Source organism: Hyla sarda, chromosome 13 (assembly GCF_029499605.1).
Source record: "Hyla sarda isolate aHylSar1 chromosome 13, aHylSar1.hap1, whole genome shotgun sequence".
In the NCBI taxonomy this organism is placed as follows: domain Eukaryota; kingdom Metazoa; phylum Chordata; class Amphibia; order Anura; family Hylidae; genus Hyla; species Hyla sarda.
The window spans coordinates 30,405,264-30,419,276 of NC_079201.1; the positions used below are offsets into that span (position 1 = coordinate 30,405,264).

Below are 14,013 nucleotides of genomic sequence, written 5' to 3' on the forward strand. Positions count from 1 at the left end.
TGAGACGTGTTTTCCCCTAAATATGCTTCTAAATAAATCTGAATAATTTCACAATACAGGTAGACTTTGATGTTATGAATCCTGCCTATAAAGTAGACCTAGCAAGAATGACCTTTGAAGATGCCCACTGTACCCTCAATAGGGTGAATGGTTTCTGTGGCCTTTCTGTCCGATGCAACATGGATGGTAAGGAAAGTTGTTTTGTACTTTGTCTTACAACAATAAAGCTTTTACTTTATATTAAATGTTACAGTAAATTGTAACTTTAAAGGAGTACTCCGGCACGCACTTTTTTCCTTTTATCCCGTCCGGGCTGCAAAATAAAAGAAAACACACTTTCTCTTACCTGCCAACGAGCCCCCGGTGCTCCGGTACAGGTGTTCGGTCCCCGGGCTGTATTCCCGGCACGTCACACGGAGCTTCAGCCTATCACCGGTCGCAGTGATGTCCCGCCTCGGCCAGTGATAGGCTGAAGCTCCGTGTGACGTGCCGGGCTAACAGGAAGTAAGAAGAATACAGCCCGGGGACCGAACACCTGTACCGGAGTGTACCGGAGCTCCGAGGGCTCGTTGGCAGGTAAGAGAAAGTGCGTTTTCTTTTATTTTGCAGCCCGGACGGGATAAAAGGAAACAACTGCGCGCCGGAGTACTCCTTTAAAAATAGTGGGGGAAATTCTCAAAAACCAATGTAATTTCTGTTCCAGCGATATTATTCACACAAGGTCTTTTGTGCTGCTTTGAAAATATGTGAAAATTCATTTTTGCAACCCTTTTTTTTGTGCCAAAATAACAAATTTTTGCAGCCATATTGGATTTTTTTTATTTTTGTGCCAAAATTGCCGAGTTTGGCACCAAAATTGGCAATTTTTGCACCAAATTTTACCTCACAGAAAATTCTGGCATAAACATCTCACGAAATATTTCATGGTTAATAGTTCCCAAACAAGCAATAATTGTATAAATAAAACATTTCTGAGCTTAAAGGGGTAGTCCAGTGGTTAAAAACGTATCCCCTATCCTAAGGATAGGAGATAAGGTTGAGATTGCGAGGGGTCCGACCGCTGGGGCCCCCTGCGATCTCTCTGTACGAGGGGGCCAGGCTCTCCGGCCAGATAGCGGGTGTCGACCTCCACACGAAGCGGCAGCCGACACGCCCCCTCAATACATCTCTATGGCAGAGCCGGAGATTGCCATGGAGAGCGCTTCGGCTCTGCCATAGAGTTGTATTGAGGGGGCGTGTCGGCTGCCGCTTCATGTGGAGGTCGACACGCCCTCTTCACGTGGGCTGTCGGGGCCCCGTACAGGAGATCGCAGGGGGCCCCAGCGGTCGGACCCCCCGCAATCTCAAACTTATCCCCTATCCTTATGCTAGGGGATAAGTTGTTCACCACTGGGTTCACCACTGGACTACTCCTTTAAATGTGAGTGCATGTGCAGTGACCAAGAAAAAAAAAAGATATATATATACTTTACTCTCAGATACACGTGTATCAGCGTTAGGTTGAGGTCTCCCAAAATAAGTAGAAAAAATGTGAAAAATTCAAGGGAACCTTTAAAAAACTCGATTTTATTATAATTTCTTGATAAAAAGTCCTTCACCCTTTTTGTGATGTGAAAACTCAATATTTATGACACCAGCTTTATATTTTTCTTATGCTGTCAGTCCATCAATTGTTGTGAACATCTAGGACCATCGGGTCACAGAGCCTCTTCTTTTACGTGTTTTGTTGAGGTGTGTTCAGATGTCACTTTCAGACTGATTAGTGTGCTAGCGTTTGTATCACAGTGCGTTGTAATCACATGTATTATTACGTTGTGCAGGTTACTGGTAGTAGAGATTCAGGTGTGTGAGGTCCTGACATCCACCAATATATATTCAAGATAGACAAATCATATATATTGCACAGTCCACTCTCTTATTGCACATACAGTCCCATGGTAATTGCACAATATTGTATACACTGTGATCAATTTCTTAGCACACAATGGTTTGCACTTAGCTGTGATAGCGTAGCTATGAGATGATAGTCCGTATTCGTGAGGACAGTTCACATGGTTGAGAACGCCGATCGGCCATACAGTCTTGCCACCGTTCTCAGTTTCAGGGTCTTGGCAATCTTCTTATAGCCTAGAGGGACAATTCTTTTTTCCAGATCCTCAGAGAGTTCTTTATCATGAGGTGCCATGTTGAACTTCTATTGACCAGTATTAGAGAGTAGGAGAGCAATAACACCAAATGTAAGACACCTGCTCCTCATTGACACCTAAGACCTTACAACACTAACGTGTCACATGACTCCAGGGAGGGAAAATGGCTCATTGGGCTCAATTTGGACAAGTTGTCAAGATTTAGATATTAAAGGGTACCCCGCTGCTCAGCGTTTGGAACAAACGGTTTTGAACGCTGGAGCCGGCACCGGGAGCACATGATGTCATAGCCCCGCCCCTCATTACACAACATCCTGCCCCCTCAATGCAAGTCTATGGGAGGGGGTGTGACGGTGTGACACATAAGATTTTTTTTTTTCTGATTTCAGATTATCGAAAGCTGTTGAGTAACTTAGATGGTGGCCTATTAACCTCTGGGGACTCATTTTATGTCCGTGTAAACCTTTCAATGCCTGCTCGTGTGGAGGGTGGCCTGCAAGTAAAATGTGGGGATATATTACATATCACTCATACCATGTACAAGAATCGTTGTCAGTGGTTTGCTCAAAGAGTTAATGCTTACACTATGAAGGATGGAGAATCAGGGATCATTCCCAACTATCGCCAGTGAGTATATTCAGCTATTTTCTTTCTATGCTTTATAAGAGAGATCTTATGCTTTTGAAGAGGGTTTTTCTGTTATAATTTACTATTGACAGATGTAATAAACTTGTAATGGAGGTGTTAATTAAGGCTGAAGTTGCTTGAAAGGGGTACTCCGGTGGAAAAAAAAATTTTTTACATATCAAATGGTGCCAGAAAATTAATCCTTCCAGTACTTATTAGCTGCTGAATACTAAAGAGGAAATTCTTTTCTTTTTGGAACACAGAGCTCTCTGCTGACATCATGACCACAGCACAGTGCTCTCTGCTGACACCTCTGTCCATTTTAGGAACTGTCCAGAGCAGCATATGTTTGCTATGGGGATTTTCTCCTACTCTGGACAGTTCTTAAAATGGACAGAGATGTCAGCAGAGAGCACTGTGCTCGTGATGTAAGCAGAGAGCTCTGTCTACCAAAAAGAAAAGAATTTCCGCTGTAGTATTCAGCAGCTAATAAGTACTGGAAGGACTAAGATTTTTTAATAGAAGTAATTTACAAATCTGTTTAACTTTCTGGCACTAGTTGATTTAAAAAAAAAAAGTTTGCCACCAGAGTACCCCTTTAAGCAGAGGAGTAAAGCACTGTTCCCTGCTCGTTTACTCCAGAGAGGGAAAATGGGGGTCTTAGCACTGAGACACACCCGATTAAAACTTGTCTATGACATGTGAAAAATTCTATTCAATGATAGTGATACTTTATAACTAAAGCTGTGGCCTGAAGATATCATTTGTGGAAAGCTTTCTTATATTGCTGTAGACCAGTGGTTCTGAATCTGGGTTCGATCGAACCCCAGGGTTTCGGTGAGTCAGTCCCGGGAGTTCGGCAGGGGGGGCGCAACATGACAGGCAAACAGAGCTAGCCCGGGGCCCCGAGCAGAGCCGGTGTTTGCCCGTCCTGTAGCAAAGGGGCAATTGCCCCCATCACTATTAACTCCCTGCGGCCCCGTGTTAAGCTTAAAAACACAGGGCCGCCAGGACATAGTGCACGCTGGGACATCCCTGGAAACACCCATGGAAACAAAGGCGTCGAGGACTGGAGGATAGAGAAGGAGGAAGACACGCGCTGGCCAGCTTGGTAAGTGACCAGCGGCGCGTCATCTTCGGTGCTCCGACCACCGGTCCTGAGACCTACTGCTATAGCCGGAGCAGTGGTCGGAGCACTGAAGTGGGCAGTACACAGGCATACAGCCTCCAGCCATACACTGTATATGGCTGGAGGCTGTATGTTTGTGGGGGAACACTGCCTACATCAGTGGTCTTCAAGCTGCGGACCTCGGATGCATGCCCGGAGTGTAGTTTTGCAACATCTGGAGGTCCGCAGGTTGAAGACCACTGGCCTACATAATGTGGAGAACACTGCCTGCCTAATGTGGGGGAACACTACCTGCCTAATGTGGGGGAACACTGTCTGCCTAATGTGGGGGAACACTGTCTGCCTAATGTGAGGGAACACTGCCTGCCTAATGTGGGGGAACACTGCCTGCCTAATGTGGGGGAACACTGCCTGCCTGTGGGGGAACTCTGCTTAATGTGGAGGAACACTGCCTGCCTAATGTGGGGGAACACTGCCTGCCTAATGTGGGGGAACACTGTCTGCCTAATGTGGGGGAACACTGTCTGCCTAATGTGGGGGAACACTGCCAGCCTAATGTGGGGGAACACTGCCTGCCTAATGTGGGGGAACACTGCCTGCCTAATGTGGTGGAACACTGCCTGCCTAATGTGGGGGAACACTGCCTGCCTAATGTGGGGGAACACTGCCTGCCTAATGGGGGGGAACACTGTCTGCCTAATGGGGGGGAACACTGCCTGCCTAATGTGGGGAACACTGTCTGCCTAATGTGGGGGAACACTGCCTGCCTAATGTGGGGGAACTCTGTCTGCCTAATGTGGGGGAACTCTGTCTGCCTAATGTGGGGGAACACTGCCTGCCTAATGTGGGGAAACACTGCCTGCCTAATGTGGGGGAACACTGCCTGCCTAATGTGGGGGAACACTGCCTGCCTAATGTGGGGGAACACTGCCTGCCTAATGTGGGGGAACACTGTCTGCCTAATGTGGGGGAACACTGTCTGCCTAATGTGGGGGAACACTGCCTGCCTAATGTGGGGGAAGTCTGCCTGCCTAATGTGGGGGAAGTCTGCCTGCCTAATGTGGGGGAACACTGCCTGCCTAATGTGGGGGAACACTGCCTGCCTAATGTGGGGGAACACTACCTGCCTAATGTGGGGGAACACTGCCTGCCTAATGTGGGGGAACACTGTCTGCCTAATGTGGGGGAACACTGTCTGCCTAATGTGGGGGAACACTGCCTGCCTAATGTGGGGGAACACTGCCTGCCTAATGTGGGGGAACACTGTCTGCCTAATGTGGGGGAACACTCCCTGCCTAATGTGGGGGAACACTCCCTGCCTAATGTGGGGGAACACTGCCTGCCTAATGTGGGGGAACACTGCCTGCCTAATGTGGGGGAACACTGTCTGCCTAATGTGGGGGAACACTGTCTGCCTAATGTGGGGGAACACTGCCTGCCTAATGTGGGGGAACACTGTCTGCCTAATGTGGGGGAACACTGTCTGCCTAATGTGGGGGAACACTGCCTGCCTAATGTGGGGGAACACTGCCTGCCTAATGTGGGGGAACACTGTCTGCCTAATGTGGGGAAACACTCCCTGCCTAATGTGGGGAAACACTCCCTGCCTAATGTGGGGGAACACTGTCTGCCTAATGTGGGGGAACACTGCCTGCCTAATGTGGGGGAACACTGCCTGCCTAATGTGGGGGAACACTGCCTGCCTAATGTGGGGGAACACTGTCTGCCTAATGTGGGGGAACACTGCCTGCCTAATGTGGGGGAACACTGCCTGCCTAATGTGGGGGAACACTGTCTGCCTAATGTGGGGGAACACTGTCTGCCTAATGTGGGGAAACACTCCCTGCCTAATGTGGGGAAACACTCCCTGCCTAATGTGGGGGAACACTGTCTGCCTAATGTGGGGGAACACTGTCATTGTTGCGAAAATGACATGAGAGTGGCACTTGCCAAGGTAAAGCCGCGCATTTCTGAACTGGTCTCTGAAAGACAACAGCAGAAGTCACTGATTTGCAATAAATATTCATTATGTTTTTGTTTATGTGTGAAAATCATGTTTTCTTGGTTTTGTTCTTTGTTCTTAATGGTTTTGTTCATTTTGTGCACCTATGTATACTTATATACTTAAATATATACCTCCTATGTTTTGAATTTGAAAAAAATCATATTTTATTTTTCCAATTAAGAAGGGTTCGGTGAATTTGCATATGAAACTGGTGGGGTTCAGTCCTCCAACAAGGTTAAGAGCCACTGCTGTAGACCATCCTCATTTTACTGTTCATCAGTAGAATAAGGCTAGATTCACACTACGGAATTTCCGAGTGAAATTACGTTTTGAAATTCCACCCAGAAATTCCAGTGCAGCAGAGTCCCATTGCTGTTAAAGGGGTACTCCGGCCCTAAGACATCTAAAGGATAGGGGATAAGATATCCGACTGTGGGGGGTCCCGCTGCTGGGGACCCCCGCAATCTTCCATTCGGCACCCACCTCTTTGAGCTGCACGACGCGCTGCCAGCTCACAAACTGCCGGGTGCCGACCACAGGGCCGAAGTATCGTGACATCACGGCACCGCCCCCATGTGATGTCACCCCCCGCCCCCGCTATGCAAGTCTATGGGAGGGGGTGTGACAGCTGTCTACAGATGTGCGACTCTTCCTTTTAGAGAAGACTCTGCTTAGGCTAGAATGAAATGGTTTCCTTCCTTCTTGAGTAGAACATTTACATGGGTAGAAGGTTTTAAACAAAACAAACTCCAGCCAAATAAATGTTGTTTTCCAGGCAGTATCTAGTAGAGTTTTTTCCAATCAATGTGTCTCCAGCTGTTGCAAAACTACTACTCCCAGCATGGCTTCACAAAAAAGGGGTGTGACTCTGGCGCATGTTTAAGCGGAAAAACATTTTTTTTTATAGTTTCAGTTACCTTGCAGTTTTAAAGGGGTACTCCAGTGGAAATTTTATTTTATTTTATTTTTTTTATCAACTGGTGCCAGAAAGTTAAACAGATTTGTAAATTTCTGCCGTAAGCTCCACAGGAAGTTCTTTTCTTTTTGAATTTCCTTTCTGTCTGACCACAGTGCTCTCTGCTGATACCTCTGACCATGTCAAGAACTGTACAGAGCAGGGTAGGTTTGCTATGGGGATTTTCTCCTGCTCTGGACAGTTCCTGAAATGGACTGAGGTGTCAGCAGAGAGCACTGTGGTCATGACAGAAAAGAAATGAAAAAAAGAAAAGAACTTCCTGTGGAGTATACAGCAGCTGATAAGTACAGGAGGGATTAAGATTTTTAAATAGAAGTAATTTACAAATCTGTTTAACTTTCTGGCACCAGTTGATTTAAAAAAAAATGTTCTCCACTGGAGTACCCCTTTAAAGTCTGTCTGGTTAAAGGGGTACTCCAGTGCTTACACATCTTATCCCCTATCCGGCGTCACACGCCGCCGACCCTGTGGTCGACCATAAACAGACCCGGAGCGAACATGCTCCGGGGACTGATTACAAACGGGGTGCCGCGGGCATGATCCCGGGGGTCCCCAGCGGCGGAACTCCCGTGATCAAGCATCTTATCCCCTATCCTTTGGATAGGGGATGAGATGTGTAAGCACTGGAGTACCCCTTTAAGTCTGCAGATTGGGGTCCTGCAATTGTTAAAGCCAATTGAAAACAAAGAGGAGAATTAGAATCTTTTCTCTGAAACTTCTACTCCTGATCTGGGCATTAAAAACAGCACCAAAGAACCACATCAATACATTGGGCCTCATTTACTAAGAGTGGGTTTTTCTTAGTGGGAAAAGTTGTTTCAGACTTGCAGGATTCCTCTGTATTTACTATTGGGAAAAGTCGGGAACATTTTCTGATCAGCTTTTTCTAGGTGAAAATTTCCAGCCATTTATCCACAGGATTTTCTGTGAATTCAATAGTAAATCGGTCGGGTTGTGAAACCACGCCCCTTTGTGTACCAGAATACTAAATAGGAATATGGCCTGTATGTGCCTTTTTACTTTACCAAGTATTCGTTTTCTTATGTTATAGGGCTCAGCAGCAATTGATAACATCTATCCAGCGCATGACTTGGCAAAATGGGATACCACGTATGGTGAGTAGTAAAAGTGATAAATAATGTCTTGGTTAGGGTGTATTCACACAGAGTCGTATACAGTGGGGCAAAAAAGTATTTAGTCAGCCACCAATTGTGCAAGTTCTCCCACCTAAAAAGATGAGAGGCCTGTAATTTTCATTATAGGTCACAACCTCAACTATGAGAGACATAATGAGAAAAAAAATCCATAAAATCACATTGTCTAATTTTTTTTTTTTATTATGGTGGAAAATAAGTATTTCGTCAATAACAAAAGTTAATTTCAATACTTTGTTATATACCCTTTGTTGGCAATGACAGAGGTCAAACATTTTCTGTAAGTCTTCACAAGGTTTTCACACACTTCTGCTGGTATTTTGGCCCATTCCTCCATGCAGATCTCCTCTAGAGCAGTGATGTTTTGGGGCTGTCGCTGGGCAACACAGACTTTCAACTCCCTCCAAAGGTTTTCTATGGAGTTGAGATCTGGAGACTTGCTAGGCCACTCCAGGACCTTGAAATGCTTCTTACGAAGCCACTCCTTCATTGCCCGGGTGGGTGTTTAAGATCATTGTCATGCTGAAAGACCCAGCCACATTTCATTTAATGCCCTTGCTGATGGAAGGAGGTTTTCACTAAAAATCTCACGATTTATAACCCCATTTATTCTTTCCTTTACACGGATCAGTCTTCCTGGTCACTTAGCAGAAAAACAGCCCCAAATCATGATGTCTCCACCCCCATGCTTCACAGTAGGCATGGTGTTCTTTGGATGCAACTCAGCATTCTTTCTACTTCAAACACGATGAGTTGAGTTTTTACAAAAAAGTTTTACTTTGGTTTAATCTGACCATAATCCGACTATATGACATTCTCCCAATCCTCTTCTAGATCATCCAAATGCTTTCTAGCAAACTTCAGATGGGCCCAGACATGTACTGGCTTAAGCACGGGGACACATCTGGCACTGCATGATTTGAGTCCCTGGCGTCATAGTGTGTTACTGATGGTAGCCTTTATTACTTTGGTCCCAGCTCTCTGCAGGTCATTCACTAGTTCCCCCCGTGTGGTTCTGGGATTTTTGCTCACCGTTCTTGTGATAATTTTGACACCACGGGGTGAGATCTTGCGTGGAGCCCCAGATCAGGGGAGATTATCAGTGGTCTTGTATGTCTTCCATTTTCTAATAATTGCTCCCACAGTTGATTTCTTCCCACCAAGCTGCTTGCCTATTGCAGATTCAGCCTTCCCAGCCTGGTGCAGGTCTACAATTTTGTTTCTGGTGTCCTTCGACAGCTCTTTGGTCTTGGCCATAGTGGAGTTTGGAATGTGACTGTTTGAGGTTGTGGACAGGTGTCTTTTATACTGATAACAGGTGCCATTAATACAGGTAACAAGTGGAGGACAGATGAGACACTTAAAGAAGAAGTTACAGATCTGTGAAAGCCAGAAATCTTGCTTGTTTTTTAGGTGACCAAATAATTATTTTCCACCATAATTTGCAAATAAATTCCTAAAAAATCAGACAATGTGATTTTATGGATTTTTTTTCTCATTATGTCTCTCATTGTTGTGGTATACCTGTGATGAAAATTACAGGCCTCTCTCATCTTTTTAAGTGGGAGAACTTGCAAAATTGGTGGCTGACTAAAGACTTTTTGCCCCACTGTAGCTTCAGAGAGGCACACTAGTACAACCAAAACACATGTAAAAGAATGCAGTTCATTGTTATGGTTTTATCTCAGTTTACCTCCTACAGCCATAAATGTGACTTTTTGATTACCGTATTTATCGGGGTATACCACGCACCGGCCTATAACACGCACCCTCATTTTACCAAGGATATTTGGGTAAAAAAAGTTTTTTACCCAAATATCCATGGTAAAATGAGGGTGCGTGTGTGCGCGTGTATACCCCGATATACCCCCAGGAAAGGAAGGGGGAGAGAGGCCGTCGCTGCCCGCTTCTCTCCCCCTGCCTTTCCTGGGGTCTAGAGCGCTGCTGCCGGCCCTTTTCACCCCCTGGTTATCGGCGCCGCTGCCCGTTCTGTCCCCCTGACTATCAGTGCCGGCGCCGATAGCCAGGGGGAGAGAAGCGGCGCCGACAGCCAGGGGGAGAGAAGGGGCAGCGGCACCCATTGCCGGCGCCGCTGCCCTGTTGCCTCCCCCCATCCCCGGTGGCATAATTACCTGAGTCGGGTCCGCGCTGCTGCAGGCCTCCGTCGTGCGTCCCCAGCGTCGTTGCTATGCATGGCGCGGCGCACTGACGTCATGCGCCGCGCCGTTCAGCGCATAGCAACGAGGCCGGGGACGCACGCCGGAGGCCTGCAGCAGCGCGGACCCGACTCAGGTAATTATGCCACCGGGGATGGGGGGAGGCAACGGGGCAGCGGCGCCGGCAATGGGTGCCGCTGCCCCTTCTCTCCCCCTGGCTATCGGCGCCGGCACCGATAGTCAGGGGGACAGAACGGGCAGCGGCGCCGATAACCAGGGGGTGAGAAGGGCCGACAGCAGCGCTCTAGACCCCAGGAAAGGCAGGGGGAGAGAAGCGGGCAGCGACGGCCTCTCTCCCCCTGCCTTTCCTGGGGCGGTATCGGCGTATAACACGCACAAAGACTTTAGGCTAAAAAATTTTGCCTAAAAAGTGCGTGTTATACGCCGATAAATACGGTACTTTTTAATTCATTTTTTTCTGGGATGTGATGTAACCAAAATTCAGCAATTTCACTGTTAGCTGTTAACAAAGTATTTTAATAGATTTGTGCACGGGGTGTTACCAAATATGTTTGTTTAAAAAAAAAAACAAAAAAAAACACATTTTATAAGTAAAACAGAAAAATGGGGTGATTGCATTTTTTATTGGGTGTGGGGTATGTCTACTTTTTAAACATAGTTTTATTACTTTTTTTTGTTGTAACATTTTTAAAGTCCCTACAGGGGACTATATATAGCAGTCTATTTACTGATTCCTATTACTGTTCACTGCTATACATTGGCATAGTACTGATCAATAGTATCTGAGATCGACTTGTAAAACCTGCCAGAAGGCAGACTATACACATCGATCACAGCAGAGCGGCATGGAGGACTTAAGGAGACCTCCAGCCGCCATCTTGGCTCCTCGGACCCCCGCAATGCTTTAGATGCCATGATGAGTGTGATCGCTGATGTTCGCCATTAACAGTGGGTGACGGCTGCAGATTACAGCACAATATACTTGCATGTACAGTATTTGGTTTAAATATAAATTATCCCATTTAGTTTATGTATAGGAAAAAAAATGTGTTCTTCTTAAAGGGGTTATCCAGGGAAAAAACTTTTTTTTATATATCAACTGGCTCCAGAAAGTTAAACAGATTTGTAAATTACTTCTTTAAAAAAATCTTAATCCTTTCAGTACTTAGGAGCTGCTGAAGTTGAGTTGGTATTTTCTGTCTAAGTTCTCTCTGATGACACCTGTCTCGGGAACTGTCCAGAGTAGAAGCAAATCCCCATTGCAAACCTATTCTACTCTGTGCAGTTCCCGAGACGAGCAGAGATGTCAGCAGAGAGCACTGTTGTCAGACAGAACAGAACAACTCCACTTCAGCAGCTGATAATTATTGGAAGGATTAAGAATTTTTAAAAGAAGTCATTTACAAATCTGTTTAGCTTTCTGGAGCCAGTTGATACATAACTTTTTTTTTTCCCCTGGAATACCCCTTTAAATATCATTACTTCTTCAAGAAGGCTTCAGTTTCTAGTTTTACATAGGTGTTCTTCTCTCCCCAGCCTAAAAAGCATGTTCGGGTCATCAGCACTGATCGCTGTAGTTCTCACTTACTCTGGACATCACTAAATTGTGGCACATGTAGATGTGAAGGTACGGTAAATAGTTTATTGAGGGGGGGAGTTATGATCTCTGTCACCATCTGCATAAAGAGCTGTAAAGAGTTACAGCTCTTGGGATGTGACATTAAAAAATAAATTGCTTGGTTATTAAGGCCCGAATTAGGTTACCCACTATGGGATTAATACAGTGCACTTGGAACGTTTTCAGACCCGTACACTCTTTACACATTTTGTTATGTAGTAACACTAAATTAAAGGGGTACTCCGCTGCTCAGAGTTTGGAACAAACGCTGGAGCCGGCGCCGAGAGCTTGTGATGTCATAGCCTGCCCCCTCATGATGTCACGCCCCGCCCCCTCAATGCAAGTCTATGGGAGGGGGCATGACGGCTGTCACGACCCCTCCCATAGACTTGCATTGAGGGGGCATGATGTGATGTCATGAGGGGGCGGGGCCTTGACATCACAAGCTCTCGGCGCCGGCTCCAGCGTTCGGAACAGTTTGTTCCAAGCGCTCAGCAGTGGAGTACCCATTTAAGATTTTCCCCATCATTCTGCACTCAATCCCCCAGAATGTTACAAATTTTGCTAATTTATTGAAAAGGAAAAACTACATAAGTATTCATACCCTTTACTTAGTACTTAGCTGAATCACAATTGACAGTGATTCCAGCCTTCCACACCTATATTTAGGGATTTTCTGACATTCTTCTCTGCAGATCCTTTGTGGCTCTGTCAGGTTGGATGGGAATCGTCGGTGGAAGCCATTTTCAGTCTCTCTGGAGATATTCAATTGGGTTCAAGTCAGGGCTCTGACTGGGCCACTTAAAGGTGTACTCCACTGGAAAAAAAAAAAAAAAGTAAAAATCTTAAATCAACTGGTGCCAGAAAGTTAGAAAGATTTGTAAATTACTTCCATTAAAAAAAAATTATAATCCTTCCAGTACTTATCAGCAGTTGTTCTGATCCACAGGAAGTTCTTTTCTTTTTGAATTTCCTTTCTGTCTGACCACAGTGCTCTCTGCTGACACCTCTGTCCAATTTAAGAACTGTCCAGAGCAGGATATGTTTTCTATGGGGATTTGCTCCTACTCTGGACAGTTCCTGAAATGGACAGAGGTGTCAGCAAAGAGCACTGTGGTCAGACAGAAAGGAAATTCAAAAAGAAAAGAACTTCCTGTGGAGCATACCGCAATTGATAAGTACTGGAAGGATTAAGATTTTTTTTATAGAAGTAATTTTCAAATCTTCTAACTTTCTGGCACCAGTTGATTTAAAAAAAAAAAAAAAAAGGTTTCCAGTGGAGTACCCCTTTAAGGACATTCCAAGAGTTGTCGCTGAGCTGCTCCTGTGTTGTCTTGGCTGTGTGCTTAGGGGGGGCATTGGGGGAGATTTATCAAAACCTGTGCAGAGAAAAAGGTGACCAGTTGCCTATAGAAACTACGGTAATCAGATAAAAAAAAAAAAAGGCCTCTGAAAAAATAATCTGATTTCCCTCTGCACAGGTTTTGATCTCTTCAATTGTCTTTTTGGAAGGTGAACCTTCGGCCCAGTCTGAGGTCCAGAGCACTCTGGATCAGGTTTTCATTAAAGGGGTAGTCCAGTGGTGAAAAACTTATCCCCTATCCTAAGGATAGGGGATAAGTTTGAGATCGCGGGGGGTCCGACCGATGGGGCCCCCTGCGATCTCTCTGTACGGGGGCCAGGCTCTCTGGCCAGATAGCGGGTGTCGACCTCCGCACGAAGCGGCGGCCGACACGCCCCCTCAATACATCTCTATGGCAGAGCCGGAGATTGTTCCAAACCTCTTCCATTTAAGAATTGAGTCGGCCACTGTGCTCTTGGGAACTTCCAATGTAGTAGAAATATTTTTTTACCCTTTTCCACATCTGTGCCTTCACACAATCCTCTCTCTGAGCTCTGCAGGCAGTTATTTCCATCTCATGGCTTGGTTTTTGCTCTGATATACATTGTCAGCTGTGAAACCTAATTTAGACAGGGCTGTGTCTTCCCTAATCTTGTCCAATCAGCTGAATTTACCACCGGTGACTCCAACCAAGGTGTAGAAACATCTCAGAGATGATCAAGAGGAACGGGAGGAGCCAGAGGTCAAGTGTCATAGCAAAGGGTCTGAATACTTATGTCCAAGGGAAATTTTTGTAATTATTAATAAATATTAAAATAATTAATATCATTTTTTAATT

The 14,013-nt window shown here is 45.7% G+C and overlaps 1 protein-coding gene across 1 annotated transcript in view; it reads left to right on the forward strand.

Moving 5' to 3' along the window:
* CARD14 (caspase recruitment domain family member 14) overlaps window positions 1-14,013 on the forward strand; it is a 104,400-nt gene that overhangs the window by 73,158 nt on the left and 17,229 nt on the right. The window contains exons 14-17 of the mRNA XM_056549913.1: window positions 60-186; window positions 2,537-2,774; window positions 7,936-7,999; window positions 11,752-11,842. Of these exons, the coding sequence (XP_056405888.1) occupies window positions 60-186; window positions 2,537-2,774; window positions 7,936-7,999; window positions 11,752-11,842 (520 nt within the window). The remainder of the gene's footprint in view (window positions 1-59; window positions 187-2,536; window positions 2,775-7,935; window positions 8,000-11,751; window positions 11,843-14,013) is intronic.